Source organism: Rhinoderma darwinii, chromosome 1, assembly GCF_050947455.1.
Source record: "Rhinoderma darwinii isolate aRhiDar2 chromosome 1, aRhiDar2.hap1, whole genome shotgun sequence".
In the NCBI taxonomy this organism is placed as follows: domain Eukaryota; kingdom Metazoa; phylum Chordata; class Amphibia; order Anura; family Rhinodermatidae; genus Rhinoderma; species Rhinoderma darwinii.
In genome coordinates this window covers 479,545,417-479,566,434 of record NC_134687.1, presented here as the reverse complement: position 1 = coordinate 479,566,434, position 21,018 = coordinate 479,545,417, and the positions used below count along the sequence as shown (strand labels likewise).

The 21,018-nt window shown below is 43.6% G+C and overlaps 1 protein-coding gene and 1 long non-coding RNA gene across 3 annotated transcripts in view; one reads left to right on the top strand and one right to left on the bottom strand.

The window, feature by feature from the left end:
- LOC142658689 (uncharacterized) overlaps positions 1–21,018 on the bottom strand; it is a 32,583-nt gene that overhangs the window by 3,883 nt on the left and 7,682 nt on the right. The gene's annotated exons all lie outside the window — the stretch shown is intronic.
- The window catches only part of CFAP251 (cilia and flagella associated protein 251), an 89,943-nt gene that overhangs the window by 64,706 nt on the left and 4,219 nt on the right, over positions 1–21,018 (top strand). For both annotated transcript variants that reach the window (XM_075834285.1, XM_075834278.1), the window contains exons 18-20: positions 2,554–2,644; positions 16,544–16,687; positions 20,458–20,686. In XM_075834285.1, coding sequence (XP_075690400.1) covers positions 2,554–2,644; positions 16,544–16,687; positions 20,458–20,686 — 464 coding nt within the window. The remainder of the gene's footprint in view (positions 1–2,553; positions 2,645–16,543; positions 16,688–20,457; positions 20,687–21,018) is intronic.

Here is a 21,018-nt window from a genome sequence, read left to right as displayed (position 1 = left end):
TCAGGGGACAGGTCCACTCCCGTGCTGCAGCCTTCCAGCTCTGCCTCTACTCTGTGCTCTGCTGTTACACATGCCGAGAAGCAGAAGAGGAAGCTCCGCCCACAGTCCGTCCTGACCTGTGATAGAGGCAGCACGGAGACATGGTGAGTGTCTGTGTGTGTGTAGTGTGTATACAGTGTGTCTCTGTCTTTGTATGTGTATATGTTACAGTGTGTGTGTGTGTGTGTGTGTGTGTGTGTGTGTGCGGTGTGTGTGTGTGTGTGTCTCTGTCTGTCTGTGTCTCTGCATGTGTTTGTCTCTTACATTATCTGTTCTCAGAGAGTTATCACTGTGTTATCTGTGATGATACATAGGACTGCAGGCAACATCTGCCACATTATCTGTAATCAGAATTATCATTGTGTTATCTGTGGTGTTACATAGGACTGCAGGTAACACTACTATCTGTACTCAGAGAGATATCACTGTGTGTTATCTGCGGTGTTACATAGGACTGCATGTAACATCTACATTACAGGGGATCATGGGTATGGTGGGTTACAAGACAGGAAACAGACAGTAAGGGATGTAAACAAACAGCAAGGGATGTAAACAAACAGAAAGAGCAGCAGTGACGATGGAAATCAAACAGAAACTGGTTAGAAGTTTAATAGGGGGTATTAGGGAAGGCAAACCAAGGCTGGGGGACACTTTTTAGAATTATTTTTTTCTGGACAACCCCTTTAACTGACTTTGAGTAGTTATGCATCTCCTCTACCCACTCCCCCCCCCCTTGCACACTATTTCCACACTTTACGACTAATTTCTCACCAATCGTTCACAACAGCCACTCTCATACTGAACAAACTATTTACTGATGCACAGTGGAAGCGCTGCTTCTACTTCTCCCATAAAGCCTCTTTGGCCACCCATGCTCAAGAGACCAGCTTTAAAATAGTCTCTTGGTGGTACCGTGTCCCTACCACACTCCATAAATGGTATCCCCTAGTACCTGACAATTGCTGTGGTGCACCCGGTGGCTCCATGACGCACATTTGGTGGAGCTTCCCTCTACTGAGGTCTTTCTGGGAAGCGTTACTTACATTTATCCACGAAACCACTGGATTTTTGGTTCCTGAGCCGACGCTATTGTTTATGTTCCCCATGCCCATGTATGCATACAAACGATCTCCTCATTAGACACTTATTACTGGCAGCGAAGTCAGTTATTCCATGCAAATGGAAACTAATAGAACCCCTACTTTGGATAATTGGTTCCAGGGGGTTGCATTGGTGCAGAGGATGGAGGATCTCATAGCCCAAACCCCAGAGGTGACCACTCGCTACATAAACACCTAACTTCAGTGTAACATTTTTCTGTCGTCCTCCATGTACCATACATTGGTTAGCTAATGGGAAGTGGTTTCTTGCTTCAGACCTTTTCTCTTCTACTGTGCCTCTCCCCTGGCAATTGTACTTGCATCTTTTACTGTCAATGTAGCTATCGGATGACTTTCTGCCTCCTTATTGTATTATTATCATTTCTTAGGTTCCGGGTTCATCGTGTCCCTACCTTCCTTTTCTATTCTGTAGTACTTTGTACTGGCCTCTTCTCTATCTCTCTTTTGTCCTTCTTTCTCTAAACAGGTATGATCCATCTGATTTCCCAGCGACCATTGCCAACATAGGCATACGTTGCCGGCACTTATTTTGTCTGGGTTACACTGGATTGGCCCACCTCATTAACCTCTTTCAGAGCCATCCTCTTGACTCTGATAGTTAGGTTGGACTGTCTATACACTGAAATTACTATGGATCTTTGCCTGTTCGCTGGAATTTATGTTTCTCGTATGCTTTTTGAATCTTTTGTATTTGTATCTTATTTCCTTTTTGTTGGTATAAAATAAAACATTCTTGAATTTGAAAAAAAATGACATGGCGTACATTGGCTGTATGTAGTTCCTGCAGGGTGTCGTACATCTACATCATCACTGATCACGCAGACACAACCAGCTGTGTCTGTGTGATTAAGAGCGGTAGTCTGGCTGTGATTGACAGGAGGCGGCTCCCTTTGTCCTGTCCCTGTCAGCCTTGGGCCAGGGACAGACCCTAGTAACTAGTCATAAACCTTAGGGATGCCCTAACAGATGCCTGTGCATTTTACATGCACAGGTATTAAGATACTATTATATAGACATATGACAGTACATTATGTTAAAAAAAAAAAAAGAACACAAATTCCCCTAATTGGAGTAAAAACAAATAAAAAAAAGTGTCAATAAAATAAATAATTAAAACAAATCATGCTGCAACACAAAAAAACTTTTTATTACATTAGACAAAGATTACTTACACATGTACTATCCTGCACATACGATATACGTGTGAAGTATTAGTTAAGCCCTCAACCATTTCTAGGGACTTGTTATAATCAAATTGTTCTGATTGAGACATGATCATTGCTTATTACACCTAGGGAACATTCAGCTAAAAAACCCACAAAAGATCTTATTAAATAAAAATTACAAACCGTTGCATACCTTGCAGGTCGTTATGTTTCTATTTGGATTGCAGGTCTTTGGAGGCAGTAGCTTCTCTTGGGGGAGAAGATCTGATTCCATTCTATGGAATGTTGCCAGGAGGAAGACATGGAGCATTATTCAAGGTTGGTTACTATCCATTAAAACATTTTTGGAGGCAGAGATTGGACTGTTAATGATTGGGAACCTGGGCAAAATAAGGCTATGTATACACTCTGTTTGCAGTGTATATTTGGAACACTCCCATCATATATGCCGAACGTATCCATAGGGCCCTATTGACATGACGTATGACAAAGTTGTGTCCTTTTTGTCCAGATACCCTTTTTTTCAACTGTACTGAAAAGCGTAGTGGACTATACTTTTCAGTGCAAAGGGACCCCCCCAAAGAAACGTATATAGCACAGTATACGTGTAATGACAGGGAAGGGAGACAGACAGATGAGCCCTAATCTACTCGCCACTCAGTCCCTGCCTACTTGCAACGGCCCATCCTAGGCGACGGCGTACAACTTGGCGACGGTCCCTACGCTCAATAAGTGCACGACAGACAAACAGACATGGGTACACAGAAGCTAAGGGAAATGGGGCAGTTGCCCACGGCAGCACCAAGAGCAACAAGAGAAGTGAACTACGAGGTACCAAACGCAGAGCAGGAGAGTAGTCAGTAAGCCAGGGTCAATATGAAGCAGGGACAAATAGTTCAAGCAGCAGCAGCAGAGCCAGGAAACAGGAGAATCACAGGCAAAGGAGGAGCAGGAAGTGAAGGTATAAATAGACAGAGGGCGAGAGTCTGGCAGATCCTTTACAGTACCCCCCCCTTTTATGAGTGGCCACTGGACCCTTTCTAGGTAGACCTGGCTTATTGGGGAACCGAAGATGGAACCTCCTGAGCAATACTGCAGCGTGAACATCCCGGGCGGGTACCCAAGTCCTCTCCTCAGGCCCGTATCCTCTCCAATGGACCAGGTACTGGAGAGAGCCTTAGACCATCCTGCTGTCCACAATCTTGGCCACCTCGAATTCTACCCCTTCAGGGGTGAGAACAGGGACCGGAGGTTTCCTCGAGGGAGCCAAGGACGGGAAGCAGCGTTTCAGGAGGGAGGCATGAAACACGTCGTGTATTCGAAAAGACGGGGGTAACTCCAGTCGGAAGGAGACAGGGTTATGGACTTCAATGACCTTGTACGGCCCTATATACCACGGAGCAAACTTTTTGGACGGGACTTTAAGGCGCAAATTTTTTGAAGACAGCCACACCAGATCCCCGACCACAAACAAGGGGTTAGCAGAACGTCTTCTATCTGCCTGAGTCTTTTGTATGCTCTGGGACACCTCTAGGTTCTTCTGAACTTGGGCCCAGACTGTGCACAGTTCCCGATGAATGACATCTACCTTAGGATTGTTGGAACCACCAGGTGAAACGTAGGAGAACCGTGGATTAAACCCAAAATTACAGAAAAGGGGCGAGACCCCTGACGAGTTACTGACCCGGTTATTAAGGGAAAATTCGGCGAGGGAAATGATGGAGACCCAATCATATTGACAGTCAGAGATAAAACACCTTAAATATTGTTCTAGAGACTGATTAGTCCTCTCCGTTTGGCCATTAGTTTCAGGATGGAAGGCTGAGGAGAAGGAGAGATCAATCTTCAACATTTTACAGAAGGCTCTCCAAAACAATGAAACTAATTGTACCCCTCTGTCAGAAACAATATTGACAGGAACCCCATGGAGACGCAGGATGTGTTTGACAAACAAGGTAGCTAACGTCTTAGCATTGGGTAGTTTCTTGAGGGGCAAGAAATGGCACATCTTACTGAAGCGGTCTACTACAACCCACACCACCGACTTGCCTTGAGATGGAGGCAAATCGGTGATAAAATCCATGGAGATATGGGTCCAAGGTCTCTGAGGAATGGGCAAAGAACATAGTAAGCCCGCTGGTCGGGACCTGGGAGTCTTGGACCTAGCACAAATTTCACAAGCGGCGACGTAGGCCTTAACGTCTCTAAGCAACCCAGGCCACCAATAGTTTCTGGCAATGAGATGCTTGGTACCCAGGATGCCTGGATGGCCAGATAGTGCAGAGTCATGATTTTCCCTGAGTACCCTTAGCCGGAATTGCAGGGGAACAAACAACTTGTGCTCAGGAAGGTTCCCGGGAGCTGAACCTTGATCAGCCGCAATTTCGGGGACTAGGTCAGAATCAACAGAGGAAATGATTATACCTGGGGCAAAACACAAGCAGGATCTTCCTCCGAACGAGGGCTGTACATGAAGCTACGCGACAGTGCATCAGCCTTAATATTTTTAGACCCAGCCCTATAGGTGACCAAAAAGTTGAATAAAGTAAAAAATAACGCCCATCGAGCTTGTCTCGGGTTAAGCCTCCGGGCAGATTCTAGGAAAACAAGATTCTTGTGGTCGGTAAGGACCGTTACCTGGTGCCTAGCCCCCTCCAGGAAGTGGCGCCACTCTTCAAATGCCCATTTAATTGCTAAGAGTTTGCGGTTGCCAATATCATAGTTACTCTCAGTGGGCGAGAACTTCCTGGAGAAGTAGGCACAGGGACGGAGATGGGTGAGGGACCTGGTACCCTGGGACAAGACAACACCCACTCCCACCTCGGAGGCATCAACCTCCACGATGAATGGCTCCATTTGGTTAGGCTGAATCAGCACTGGGGCCGAGATAAAGCACTTCTTAAGGACCTCAAGTGCCTGGACCGCCTCTGGAGGCCAGTGGAGGAGATCAGCACCTTTGCGAGTAAGATCCGTAAGAGGCTTAGCGATGACCGAGAAGTTAGCAATAAATCTCCTGTAATAATTAGCAAACCCCAGGAAGCACTGTAACGCCTTCAGGGAGGCAGGTTGGACCCATTCAGCCACAGCCTGAACCTTGGCAGGGTCCATGCGGAATTCATGAGGAGTGAGGATTTGACCCAAAAATGGTATCTCCTGCACCCCAAACACACATTTTTCGGTTTTAGCAAACAGTTTGTTTTCCCGAAGGGCCTGGAGCACCTTCCCGACATGCTCAATGTGTCCTTGGAAAACACAAGTATGTCATCAAGGTACACTACAAGAAATACCCCCAGGTAGTCTCTTAAAATTTCATTTATAAAATTCTGGAAGACCGTGGGAGCATTACACAACCCAAAGGGCATGACGAGGTATTCTAAATGACCTTCGGGCGTGTTAAACGCAGTCTTCCACTCATCCCCCTCTTTGATGCGGATAAGGTTATAAGCCCCCCGTAAATCAAACTTAGAGAACCATTGGGCCCCCTGAACCTGATTGAAGAGATCAGGAATCAAAGGAAGGGGATACTGGTTCCTTACAGTGACCTTATTCAAGTTTCGGTAGTCAATGCACGGCCGTCTTAGGCTACGAAGAAGAAGCCAGCACCTACAGGAGAAGTAGAGGGGCGAATGTAACCCTTGGCCAGGCATTCCTGGATATACTCTCTCATGGCCTCACGTTCGGGACAAGAGAGATTAAATATCCTAACCTTAGGGAGCTTAGCTCCTGGTACCAAATCGATTGCGCAATCGTATTCTCTATGAGGAGGTAACACTTCGGAGGCCTTTTTAGAAAAAACATCAGCGAAGTCTTGAATAAACTCAGGTAGAGTGTTCACCTCCTCAGGGAGAGAAATTAAATTAACAGAAAAACATGACGTCATGCATTCATTACCCCATTTGGTAAGATCCCCAGTATTCCAATTAAACGTGGGATTATGCATCTGCAACCAGGGAAGGCCTAAAACCAAATCGGACGATAATCCCTGCATCACCAGTACAGAGCACTGCTCCAAATGCATGGAGCCAACAAGGAGTTCAAAAACAGGGGTATGCTGCGTAAAATAACCATTAGCAAGAGGAGTGGAGTCGATACCCACTACCGGGACAGGTTTAGGCAAGTCAATCAATGGCATAGCTAGAGACATAGCAAATTCCACAGACATAATATTAGCAGAAGACCCTGAATCCACGAAGGCACTGCCGGTAGCAGACCTACCACCAAAAGAGACCTGAAAGGGAAGCAAGATTTTATTAGGTTTCATATTTACGGGAAATACCTGTGCGCCCAAGTGACCTCCCCGATGATCACTTAGGTGCGGAAGTTCTTCTGGCTGCTTATTCTTACGCCTAGGACAGTTGTTCACTTGATGCTTGACATCCCCACAGTAGAAGCAGAGACCATTCTTCCTGCGGAACTCTCTACGTTGTTGGGGAGACACGGAGGCCCCGAGTTGCATAGGTTCATCCGAGTTTTCCGTGGAACAACGAAGCAACGGAACCTCGGGAGCCATCATGGGGGGGGGGTCAGAGGAGAAGGCACCAAAACGTTCAAGTCGTCGTTCCCTGAGACGTGGGTCAAGACGTACCGCTAAAGCCATAACCTGGTCTAGGGAGTCAGAAGAGGGATAGCTAACTAACAGGTCTTTCAGGGCGTTCGACAGACCCAATCTAAACTGGCACCTCAAGGCAGGGTCATTCCACCGAGAAGCTACACACTACTTCCTAAAATCAGAACAGTACTCCACAACGGGTCTCTTACCCTGACGTAAGGTCACCAGCTGACTCTCAGCAAAGGCAGTCTTGTCAGTCTCGTCATATATGAGCCCGAGAGCAGAAAAAAAAAGATCAACAGAGGAAAGTTCAGGGGCGTCAGGAGCCAAGGAGAAGGCCCATTCTTGGGGCCCATCCTGGAGCCGGGACATAATTATACCCACTCGCTGGCTCTCAGAACCTGAGGAGTGGGGCTTTAATTGGAAATAAAGCCTACAACTCTCCCGAAAGGAGAAAAAGGTCTTCCGGTCCCCTGAGAACCGTTTAGGCAACTTGAGGTGGGGTTCAAGAGGTGAGGTGCGGGACACTACCAGGGTAGCATCATGCTGGTTGCCCCTCTGAGCCAGGGCTTGGACCTGTAGGGAGAGGCCATGCATTTGCTGAGCCAGGGTCTCAAGGGGGTCCATAGTTGTGTCAGGGACCAGGGTAGAAAAGGTATATGGGCCTGTGATTATGTAATGATGGGGAAGGGAGACAGACAGGTGAGCCCTAATCTACCCGCCACTCAGTCCCTGCCTACTTGCTACGGCCCGTCCTATGTGACGGCGTACAACTGAGCGACGGTCCCTACGCTCAATAAGTACACGACAGACAAACAGACATGGGTACACAGAAGCTAAGGGAAATGGGGCAGTTGCCCACGGCAACACCGTGAGCAATAAGAGAAGTGAACGAGCCGAGTCAAACCAGGAGTGTACGAGGTACCAAACGCAGAGGAGAGTAGTGAACGAGCCGAGTCAAACCAGGAGTGTACGAGGTACCAAACGCAGAGCAGGAGAGTAGTCAGTAAGCCAGGGTCAATATGAAGCATGGACAAATATTTCAAGCAGCAGCAGCAGAGCCAGGAAACAGGAGAATCACAGGCAAAGGAGGAGCAGGAAGTGAAGGTATAAATAGACAGAGGGCGGGAGCTAGCTCCGTCTGGCCAGGCTGTGATAGGCTCTCCCACTCCTCAGCCTCCCAGCCTGATTGGTAGAACGAGGGGTCACTCGATCAGACTTAGGAGCAGGTGCAGATTGACTAACCACGGGCGTCGACACAGAAGCTGTGTCTGGCAGATCCTTTACAATACGTTTCTTTTACATAGGAACCTAAGGTTACATATGTCACTGGTTTTTTTTCAATGACACCTTTTAAACCTCCTTTCTTGGTGTCCTGATCTTCCAGCAAGATGTAAACATTATAAAATCTATTACAAACTTGTTTTTCATTATGTCGGATTCTAATTGTTTTCCTTCACCGGGATGCTATGTATTGTTTTACAGCTCTTCTCATGTTATGTACAGGATATCGGGCCTTTCTTTTTTCCAATTTGTAGGTTGGATTGTTCGATCGGCTGTCTCGTGGTATTTCCTTTCTAGATTTAATGGCTCTTAAAATCTCCTCCATTAACGCCCATGGACTTAATAGTCCGTTCAAACGTAGTTTTTTATGGAAAGAAGCTCGTAGTTTAAAATGTGATGTTTTTCCTGGTTCAAGAGAAGTCCTCAGCCCCAGCGTGTACGCATAAGGCCTTCCCTCATGTTTTTGTCGCTTCAGCTGATATTAAGAAAAAGGGGGTGCTTATAGCGGTTAAAAATTTCTGTAGTCTTTGTTACTCATAGAGTGGTGTCGGACCCCTCAGGTCGTTTTCTTATATTAAGCTGTGATATTAACAATGTGAAATATACTATTGTAAATGTGTATTTTCCAAATAAGAGGCAAGGCAAGGCAAGGCAAGCCCCATGCACACGACCGTAAAAAACGTCCGTTTTTGCAGACCGCAACAACGGACCCATTCACTTCCATTGAACGTGGATACCTTATCATATCGCTACGGATGGGTGTCCGTGCCGTAAAAATGTTCCACGGGCCGTGATTACGGGCACGGCCGTGTGCATGGGGCCTAAAAGTGGAGGAACTTAACCCGTTAGTGACCGCCAATACGCCTTTTAACGGCGGCCACTAACGGGCTTTATTCTGATGCATATGCCTTTTTACGGCACTGCATCAGGATAAAGTAAACAGAGCAGGGAGCGTCAAATCTCCCTGATCTCAGCTGCTAGAGGCAGCTGAGGGCTGGGAGCGTCCCTGCTCTGCCGGGTGAGATCGATATTAGTATCGATCTCACCTGTTTAACCCTTCAGATGCGGTGCGCAATAGCGTGCACCGCATCTGAGTGGTTTTGGAGAGAGGGAGGGAGCTCCGTCTCTCCCCACCGACACCCGGCGATAAGATCGCCGAGTGTCTGTGTCTCTAATGGCAGCCGGGGGCCTAATAAAGGCCCCCAGGTCTGCCTGGAGCGAATGCCTGCTAGATCATGACTCTGGCATGACCTAGCAGATGCCTGCCCGTTTTAAACGGACAGGCAGTAATACACTGCAATACAAAAGTATTGCAGTATATTATAATAGCGATCGGAGAATCGCATATTATAGTCCCCTAGTGGGACTAGTAAAAAAGTGAAAAAAAAGTTTAATAAAGTTAATTTAAAAAAGAAATGTGAAAAAAAATGAAAAACCCAGCTTTTCCCCATACATAATGCTTTACTATTAAAAAAACAAAATAAAGTAAAAAAGTTACACATATTTGGTATCGCCGTGTCCGTAACGACCCCGACTATAAGTCTATTACATTATTTAACCCGCACGGTGAACGCCGTAAAAAATTTAATAAAAAACTATGGAAAAATTGCTATTTTCTGTGAATCCTGACTTTAAAAAAATGTGATAAAAAGAGATCAAAAAGTCGCATCTACTCCAAAATGATACCAATAAAAACGACAAGTCTTCCCACAAAAAAAAAAGCCCTCATACGACCGCATCGACGAAAAAAGAAAAACGTTACGGCTCTTCAAATATGGAGACACAAAAACAAGTCATTTTGAAAAAAAAGCGTTTTTACTGTGTAAAAGTAGTAAAACATACAAAAACTATACAAATTTGGTATCGTTGCAATCGTAACAACCCGCTGAATAAAGTTATTGAGTTATTTATATCACACGGTAAACGCCGTTGATTTAAGACGCGAAAAAGAGTGGTGAAATTTCAGGTTTTTTTCTATTCCCCCCCAAAAAAAAGTTCATAAAAGTTAATCAATAAATAATATGTCCCCCAAAATGGTGCTATTAAAAAGTACAACTTGTCCCGCAAAAAACAAGACCTTATACGGCTATGTCGACGCAAAAATAAAAAGGTTATAGCTCTTGGAATGCGACAATGGAAAAACGTAAAAAATGGCTTGGTCATTAAGGTCTAAAATAGCCTGGTCATTAAGGCGTTAAACAAGGCCGTCTTATTATTGCGGGGGATTTTAATGCTGTACTAGATGGTCACTTGGATTCCACTATGATTGGCAGGCGGCATGATTTTCTCTCGCATCAGGTACTTGAGGAAGGATTATTTGATGTATGGAGATGTCAACATGGAACTGAAAGGGACTATACGTTTTTTCCTCCCTAAGATTATGTTACTCACGTATAGATTACTTTCTCGTTGATAGGCAAATGTTAATGTTGACTAGATATACCTCTATAGGGGACATCACTTGGTCCGATCATGCCCCGGTTTCATTAATGGTTTAGGAAAGGTCTAGTCCCCCCCCCCCCCCCTCCCAGTGGAAGCTTAATTATTACATCTAATCTCAACCGGACTACCAGACTAGAATTAAGGATGCCCTCACCACCTACTTTGAAATCAATGCTCCATCTGTTACTAATCCTCATTCTCTGTGGAATGCACATAAGGCTTATATGAGGGGTATCTTCATTCAGGCATCTGCTAAGGCTAAGTGTATGAGGGAGGAAGATGACAGAGACGGTAACTAAAATTTCCCACATAGAGAGTCTTAATAAAGCATCCCCCTCGATATATTACATGCCCACTTTACGTAATTTGAGGATGCATTTACAAACTGTGCTACAGTCTAGATATGATTATACCCTGAGGAAGTTCCAGTTGAACTCTTATGTACATAATAACAGAGCTGGAGCTCGCTTAGCTCGGAAGGTTAAACATTTTGCTGGGAGGTCAAAAATTGCTCATTTAATAGGAGAAGGAGGTGAGAAAGTGTCGGACCCGAGGTTAATAGCAAAACAATTTCGCTCATATTATGAGGGGCTATATAATCTGTGTTCAGACCCCTCCACATATCATCCTTCACAACAGGAGATTTCTTCATTTTTAGACAGCGTACAGTTGCCCTCAATTGACTCAGAGTCCTTGAGATCATTATCCGATCCTATCACCACTGTAGAAGTTTCTAAGGCGTTTTTTTTTCACTTAAACCATTCAAAGCTCCTGGACCTGATGGATTCATAAATTTGTATTATAAAAAGTTTATTGATCTACTATTGCCCCATTTAGTAGCTGTATTTAACAAAGCCGTGGTGGATGGATCTTTCCCAGAGGAGATGCTATCTGCAATTATTGTTACTATCCCTAAACCTGGGAAGGCTCCTGACACCCCAGCCAATTTTAGGCCTATTTCTTTGTTGAACTCAGATCTGAAATTTTTTGCTAAGGTGTTATCTGAAAGGTTGCTCCATATCATTCCAGACTTTATATCCCCTGATCAAGTGGGCTTTGTTGCTTGGAGACAGCCACCTGAAGGTACCAGACGTTTCATTGATTTAATTCAATGGGTTGAGCACAACAAAACACCCTCTTTATTATTACCTTTGGATGCAGAAAAAGCTTTTGATCGAGTGAACTGGGCATATCTTTCTAACATCTTGGAGAAATTTGGTATTTCAGGTTATATAAAATCTGCCTTTCTAGCTTTATACTCCAAATCTTCAGCTAAAGTGTTAGTTTCTGGCTTCCTCTCTGAGCCCTTTCAGATTACGAATGGTATTCGTCAGGGGTGTCCACGCTCTCCACCTATTTTTGCTCTAGTGAGGGAACCTATTGCTACTGCAATTAGAGAGAATAGGGAGATTCAAGGTATACAGATAGGAGGGATGACTCACAAAATCGGTTTATATGCCCATGATGTTCTTTTAGCATTATCACATCCTGAGTCCTCTTTGGCAGCACTGCAGTCTACTTTGGAGGAGTTTGGCCGAGTGTCTTAGGCCTCATGCACACGACCGTATTTTTTCCCACCCGTAAATACTGGCGTAAATACGGGTCCGGTGTCACACGTATTCGACCCGTTTTGCACCAGTATTTACGGGCCCGTGCCTGTAAATACGGGCCCGGTGTCACCCATACTCCACCCGTATTTACGGGCACGTTTTAGGCTGCAAAATTACACTGCAGTAATCGGCAGCCCCTTCTCTCTATCAGTGCAGGATAGAGAGAAGGGACAGCCCTTTCTGTAATAAAAGTTAAAGAAATTCATACTTACCCGGCCGTTGTCTTGGTGACGCGTCCCTCTCTTCACATCCAGCCCGACATCCCTGGATGACGCGGCAGTCCATGTGACCGCTGCAGCCTGTGATTGGCCTGTGATTGGCTGCAGCGGTCACATGGGCTGAAACGTCATCCAGGGAAGTCGGGCCGGATGTCGAGAGGGACGCGTCACCAAGGCAACGGCCGGGAGACCGGACTGGAGGAAGCAGGAAGTTCTCGGTAAGTATGAACGTCTTTTTTTTTTACAGGTTGCTCTATATTCTGATCGGAATTCACTGTCCAGGGTGCTGAAAGAGTTACTGCCGATCAGTTAACTCTTTCAGCACTCTGGACAGTGACTATTTACCGACGTCGCCTAGCAAAGCTCCCGTAATGACGGGTGCACACATGTAGTCACCCGTTATTACGGGAGCCCCATAGACTTCTATGGGCTGTCCGTGCCGTTATTACGGCCTGAAATAGGACATGTTCTATCTTTTTCAACGGCACGGGCACCTTCCCGTAAGAAAACGGGAAGGTACCCGTGGCCAATAGAAGTCTATGAGCCCGTTATTATGGGTCGTAATTACGACCCGTAATAACGGGTGTTTTTACGGTCGTGTGCATGAGGCCTTACTATAAGGTTAATCCAAGTAAATTTCAAGTTCTGAATATGGGAATATGGGAGTATATAAAATGATTGGAAGGACCATCATTTTAATTAGCGCTATTCTACTGGCCCAGGAAATAAATGGAATAGACAGTTTCCCCAATTGGTTCGACACTCTAGAAACTAACGGAGAGTAGTTATAACCAAACAGCAAGGAAATTGGATATGCAAGTTTGATTCCCAAATACTGTATATTATCGGAATTCCACTTGTACGGATACTTAGAGAGAATCTGTCACCTCATTATAAGTGCCCTATCTCCTACATAAGGAGATCAGCGCTATAATGTAGGTGACAGTAATGCTTTTTATTTAAAAAAACGATCTATTTTTACCACTTTATTAGCATTTTTAGATTTATTCTAATGAGTTGCTTAATGCCCAAGTGGGCGTATTTTTACTTTAGACCAAGTGGGCGTTGTACATGGGAGTGTATGACGCTGACCAATCAGCATCATTCACTCCTCTCCATTCATTTACACAGCGCATAGGGATCCTGTTAGATCCTTATGTGCTGTCTTATACTTACACATTAACAATACTGAAGTGTTTAGACAGTGAATAGACATTCCACGGAATGTCTATTCACAATCTCTGCACTTCGTCACTCTGTCTGTGGTAGTTACAGCAGAGGACGCGTAATCTCGCGAGATTACGAGTAAATGACAGGTTACAACGAGATCACGCTTCCTCTGCTGTAACTACCATAGAAACAGTAACGAAGTGCAGAGATTGTGAATAGACATCCCGTGGAATGTCTATTCACTGTTTAAACACTTCAGTATTGCTAATGTGTTAGTATAAGACAGCACATAAGGATCTAATAGGATCCCTATGCGCTGTGTAAATGAATGAAGAGGAGTGCATGATGCTGATTGGTCAGCGTCATACACTCCCCTGTACAACGCCCACTTGGTCTAAAGTAAAAATACGCCCACTTGGGCATTAAGCAACTCATTAGCATAAATCTATAAACGCTAATAAAGTGGTAAAAATAGATCGTTTTTTAAATAAAAAGCACTGCTCTCACCTACATTATAGCGCCCATCACCTTATGTAGGAGATAGGGCACTTATAATGAGGTGACAGATTCTCTCTAAGTATCCGTACAAGTGGAATTCCGATAATATACAGTATTTAGGATTCAAACTTGCATATCCAATTTCCTTGCTGTTTGGTTATAACTACTCTCCGTTAGTTTCTAGAGTGTCGAACCAATTGGGGAAACTGTCTATTCCATTTATTTCCTGGGCCAGTAGAATAGCGCTAATTAAAATGATGGTCCTTCCAATCATTTTATATACTTTTCGGATGGTCTCTATACCCTTATCGACCTCCTTTATTCTCAAGATTACAAATGGAAATGTCCCAATTTATCTGAAGGAAAAAGCCCCCCAGAGTTAGGATGTCCACTTTGATTAGACCATGGCAGTTCAGGGGGATGGGAGTTCCTGACCTATATAAGTACTATATGGCGACTATACTAGATCAGGTTGGCAGCTGGTGGATGTCTAATAGTGGGAAACTATACCATTATTCTATGTTAGATAATGTTAATATTGACGCTTGGGAGTCTGCAGGTATGACGACCATTTAGTCTTTCTATAGTGAATCTACCTTTACATCGTTTGAGGATTTATCTTCTTGTTATGGAATTCCTAGAACAGATTTTTATAAGTATCTCTGTATTAGACATGCGCTTTCCTCGGTGGATATTTTTACCTCGCCTCTCCCACATCAGGCTGTACTCTTTTATGCTAATAAGCTTCCTAAGGTTAAAGGTATTTCTTTATTTTACGGCCTATTTACTACTTATTCCCCTACCGCTAAACTCTCCTATATGTCCTCATGGGATATTGATCTGGGGCTGGATATTTCTCTTCAAGATTGGTTTAAAGCATTGGCTTGAGTGAGAAGATCTTCCAAGAGTTCGATACATTGGGAAATGTCTCGTATAATTGCTTTCCGTTGGTATCTTACACCTGCACGTGTCGCTAAAAGGTCGGGTTCGGCTTCGGAGTCATGTTGGAGGGGATGTGGAGCAAAAGGTATATATATGCATATGTGGTGAGAATGTCCAATTGTCTTCTCCCTCTGGCTGGCTGCTTTCCGGCTCATCTCAAAAAATTTTAAATCTAAAATAACGGTCTCTCCTGGATTGGCTTTATGCTTCATAGGTGTGGACCTCTTTCCTCCCTCTGGGCGTATAGTTGTGTCACATATTATTATGGCTGCGAGACTCATGATAGCACGCCAATGGAAACTGGCTGACCCTCTGACTAAATCGGAGTTAGTTGATCAAATTCAATTTTCCTATCATATGGAGAAATCCTGGGCCTTTAAGACCCACTCGACAGCCAAATTCGAAAGAGTTTGGAAACTTTGGAGCGAATTTGCTCTAACCGTAGACTGAAACCCCCTCCCCTCTTTACCTGACTCTGAAGGTAGAATATGTATTTTGTCGGTTGCCCATATACCTTATATTGCCCTATCCTTTAGCCTTACAAATAGTTATATGTAAACCAATGCTGTATTTTCATATTTCCTGTATATTATACTGGATTATCTATGAATCCATGTGATGTTTGTTTTGTTTTGTATGTGATATTCTATGTCTGTGTGACGAGGAGATCCTCATGTTGAGCATTCTCCCTGTTTGGTTGTGTTTGTTTCTTTCTAAAAAATTCAATAAAAACGATATTGGAAAAAAAAATATATATATTACAATCATCCAGACAAACATTAGTTTAATGAACGTTCTCACGTTCATAAAAATATCATAAGTGGGACAACTGCTATATACAGCACTTCTTTTTTGTCAGATCTGCGACTTCTCATTATAATTAGTGAAATCTCACGATTTTACACTGTATGCCGCTGGGAATTATGGGACGGTATGCTGGGCATAAAGGATACAGCTTGACAGGCAGTTCGGTGCCGACATATGCAGTGAGCCGGCCTGTTTTCATAATGTGCCAACTCACCACAGGAACCCTGACCTCAACCTAACTGAACACCTTTGGGATGAATTGGAATGCCGATTGCGAGCCAGACCTTTGCGTCCAACATCAATTTCTGACCTCTCACATGCTCTTTTGGCTAAATGGCCAAAAATTCCCACAGACACACTTCAGAAAATTGTAGAAAGCCTTCCCAGAAGCATGGAGGCTTTTATAGCTGTAAGTACATATAGGTGTGATGGTCAAGTGTCCACATACTTTTGACAATATAGTGTACATTCCTTATAGGTGCATTAGGTGCCTAAATACAGTTGACATTTAGATATAAAATGATCTTCAAAAGTAACCTAACATTTTATTTCAATAACACAATTAGTACAATATATTACAACATTATATAATGTTTTTCCAATATTTACTACTGATTTACTACTACTACTACTACTACTACTACTACTACTGTAGATCCATACTGGCATTTTGTCATGTTGTTTTCTTTCTCTTTAGGAGCTGGAAGATTACTTTTACTATGCACAACTGCGTAACCAGGGTATTGATACAATGGAGACCAGACAAGTTTCAACTCATATTCCCTTGAAAGAAGTTCCTTTCATCATGCGAGCACTGGGATATTACCCAACAGAGCAAGAGGTTAATAAATACACCCAAACTGTAGAACTCTAGAAATTATTTCTTTGTATTAAGAATATTCTATAATGAAAATTAGTTATTATTTTGCAGAAAGTATTAGAAGATGTTTTATAAAACAATGACTTCTGTATTTTATAATTATGTCATTATAATATACAGGTTGGGCCATTTATATGGATACACCTAAATAAAATGGGAATGGTTGGTGATATTAACTTCCTGTTTGTGGCACATTAGTATATGGGAGGGGGGAAACTATTCAAGCTGGGTGTTGACCATGGCGGCCATTTTGAAGTCGGCCATATACTAATGTGCCACAAACAGGAAGTTAATATCACCAACCATTCCCATTTTATTTAGGTGTATCCATATAAATGGCCCACCCTGTATATTGCATACATGTGTTGTGCTTTTATATAAATAAGCACACAATTGAAGCTTGGAGCCACTTTAATGTACTAGGAAATTGTACTATGAGCAGATTCTCTACTAGTTACCGCCATGTGTCCACGGTATACGTTAAGATTATATTAATTCAGTTCTCTTTTCTTTAAGTTGATTCAAAGGTGGAGTCCTACTTTAAATGTATTCACCGTATGTAGTTTATGCTAAAATTGGTTTACTAATCAACAGAAAGTTGCTATTAGCCGATATGACGATATATGACCAATATTAGTCGTTTCCTCCCTCAGTGTTTAAAAAAAAATCACAATAGAGGATGTTACCCATTTTCCTTACTACTGAAAGGCAAATCTGGGAAAGTGACAACCCCTATAGGAGCTATAATAGCTGTCATTTTCTGTTGTTACTTTTGACAATTTGTGAAAACAAACAGTTTCAAGTAAAGTCTCATACACACAACCGTAAGGGTTTTTAATGTCTGCAAATACGGATCTGACGGCAACTGATACACATCCGTAGCCGTCCGCAATTGTGGAAGCGCCCATTCACTTTAATGGCCGGGTCCGTGCCGCAATTGCGGACAAGAATAGGACGTTTTCTATGTTTGCAGATCATTTCTACGGCATGGACACACACCCGTAAATATACGGAAAGGTGTCCATGGCCAATAGAAATGAATGGATCCGCAATTTAATCTGTAATTACGGATGAAAACTACGGTCAAGTGCATGAAGCCTAAGAGACGGCAGAACAGAATTTTAAAACTTGAAAGAAGCGTAAGTTCATGTTAGTGAGTAACAAAGAGGTAAATGTTGTTCAGCTATTTAGATTAATAATCAGATGATAAAAAGTTCATTCTATATACAAATTTTTCCAATGTGGTGAAAATTATTTGTATTTTTACATTGTTCTTCATCCATTTTTCAACTAACAGAACAAAATATTTTTTTCTGTAACAATTGGATTGACACAATGTACCAAAGTTCTGACCACTGAATAATGTTCACACAAGGTAATAGTGGTGCATTGAGATGGTCTTCTTAAAGGGGTTTTCTCATGAGGGACATTTATGACATATCCACAGGATATGTCATAAATGTCAGATAGATGCCAGGTCCCACCGCTGGGACCCGCGCCTATCTCCAGAACGGGGTCCCATAAACCCCGTTCTAGCTCACGCTGATTCCCAGCCACTTCCTGATTACATGCTCGGGATTTACGGAATCAGCGTAAGGGGGGATTCAAACGAGCGTGATTTAGCAGCGTGTAGGCCGCGTGGTTTTCGCGCGGCACGCAATGCCCTATAGAAGTCTATGGGGCAGTACACACAGTCCGTGTATTTTGCGCAGCGTTTGGTCGCTGCGCAAAATACGCGACAGGTTCAATAACTCTGCGTATTTCACGCATCACGCACCCATTGAAGTCAATGGGTGCGTGAAAACCAGGCAGGTCGCACGGAAGCTCTTCCGTGCGAACCGACTGAAACAGCGCACGAGCTGTCAAAAGGATGAATGGAAACAGAAAAGCACCACGTGTTTTTCTGTTTCCAAGCATCCAAACGGAGTGTCTTTGCGAGGAGCGAACCCCGACAACCGAAGCTAACTTCACCGGGTTCGGCCAAACTCGTTTTGGCCGAACCCGGCCAAAAAAATTCCGGTCCGCGACGTCGGGAGACATTCACTGTGCATGGTGCTGAAAGAGTTAAACTGTTTCAGCACCATGGACAGTGACTTGCGATCCCAAAATACATGAACCTGTAAAAGTGACAGCTCCAGCCAATCACAGGCCAAGCACAGGCTGCAGCCAATCACAGGCTGCAGCGGTCACTTGGACTGCCGCGTCATCCAGGGAGGTGGGGCCCGATGTCAAGAGAGGCGCGTCACCAAGGACGCGTCACCAAGGACGCGTCACCAAGGCAACGGCTGGGAAGTTCTCGGTAAGTAGGAACTTTATCTTTTTTTTTTACAGGTTTTTCGCTGTTGTGTTCGGCATTCACTGTCGAGGGTGCTGAAAGATTTAGCTCTTTCAGCACCTTGGACAGTGACGGGCGTCGACAAGCCTCATCTCTATGATGCCGGCTGCGCGAAAATCACGCAGCCGCGCATCAGACACGCATGACACACGCAGCTGTCAAATGGTTTTTGCGCTCGCAAAACGCCGCGTTGTTTGCGCGCGCAAAAACGCAACGTTCGTGTGAATCTGCCCTAACTCCCATAGTAGTGAATGCCAGTTACGGAAGCAGTGTAGAATGCAAGTTACGCTGTTTCCTATAACCACTATTCAGTTCTATGGGAGTTACGGAAACAGCGTAGCTGAGCGGGTAACGCTGTTTCCGTAACTCCCGACCATGTAATCAGGAAGTGGTCTGGAGGCAGCGTGAGCACCAAAAGCTAGAACGGGGTTTAGGGGACCCCGATCTAGAGATAGGTGCAGGTCCCAGAGGTGAGACCCGCATCTATCTGACATTTATGACACATCCTGTGGGTATATCATATATGTCTCTGATGGGAAAAGCCCTTTAATACGTCATCTTATTATATTTCATGCTAAAGGATAACTTGTGCCAGATCGTCGCCCCTGTTAAAGGGAGAGGTGTGCTACAATACAATGATTGTAGACATCTACGCTGAAAGATGCTGCTCAGACTAAATGTTAAACAACTACATTCCACAGATAGATGCAAAAAATTACTTGTCTCCTAAATATACTGTACATGTCTGTGTGTGTGTATATATATATATATATATATATATATATATATGCAGTATATATAGTTTTCCTGGTATAATGACAGGAAGGTCAAAGTTGACAACAACAAAAGTCAGAAATAGCTGCTCACTTTCTAGAGTAGAATACAGCTCAAAGCTCTTTGTCACCTCTGTATTCCATCTCACCTTCAATCACCCTGAAATCCTACCTTGGGTGCCCTCTCATTTCTCTGCTTCTACCTATAACAGCCTTTGTGAGCATTCTCTGTCTATGTGTGGATTGTGGAGGTTTGTTCAGACTTTCTAGCATAAGAACACGGGGAGAATGTCCAGTGGTAGCAAGATCGACTGAACGGCCTACAAACATTTGTCCCAAACAATTCAGTGTACTGTCAGTAGCACAGGGGTGATGTAACAGATGGAGGAAGTTATATCTTCTTCAAAAGACCTCTTTTCCATTTTTCTGTGGAGTGTTTTAAAGGTGGGAAATAGGTGGGAAGGTAAGAAATCTGAAATGAATATACATTATAATCCTGTAATGCATGCGTATCTTAAGTTTGTATGGAATAGCCCATTAAAATGTGTGCACCTCCTGCAAAATAATAACTTTTAACCAAAGATTGGGATATCACATTAACTGTATTGTCATCTTTTTTTTAGGTAGAGCATATGCTGAATGAAGTAAAATTTAGTGAATATGTAAATACCGGACAGCAAGTCACGCATATTAACCTGGGTGATTTCATAAAACTTTACATAAATCACAGACCTGCATTTGGATTATGTTTGAAAGAGCTACAACAGGCTTTTCAAGTTCTTGGTTTCACGAATGAAAACGGGGAACAGGCTATAAACAGAGGACATTTATTGCAGCTGCTGCAGACAAGGGGTGAGTATCTAAGACAAGTCTGGTTACGTTACATACACATATTATAGAATTACAGACATATTTTTCTACATATGTTAACTATGTAACCGAGTCTGGTGCAAGTACAGTAAGTAGAGTGGACTTTATAGAAAAACAAGCACAGACAAAAATGGACCCAGGACCCATAAACAACACATTCCAGCTTTAATTTTTCCAGTGCTGCTAATAAAAAGAAAGATATGATGTGATTGACTGCAATGGGCAGTCATTTTTACACATGGATCCAGTTAAGGACGGGCATAGGCAGCAGTGGGCCCCTGTGCAAGAACAGTTTGTGGGCCTCTTGCTCTTAA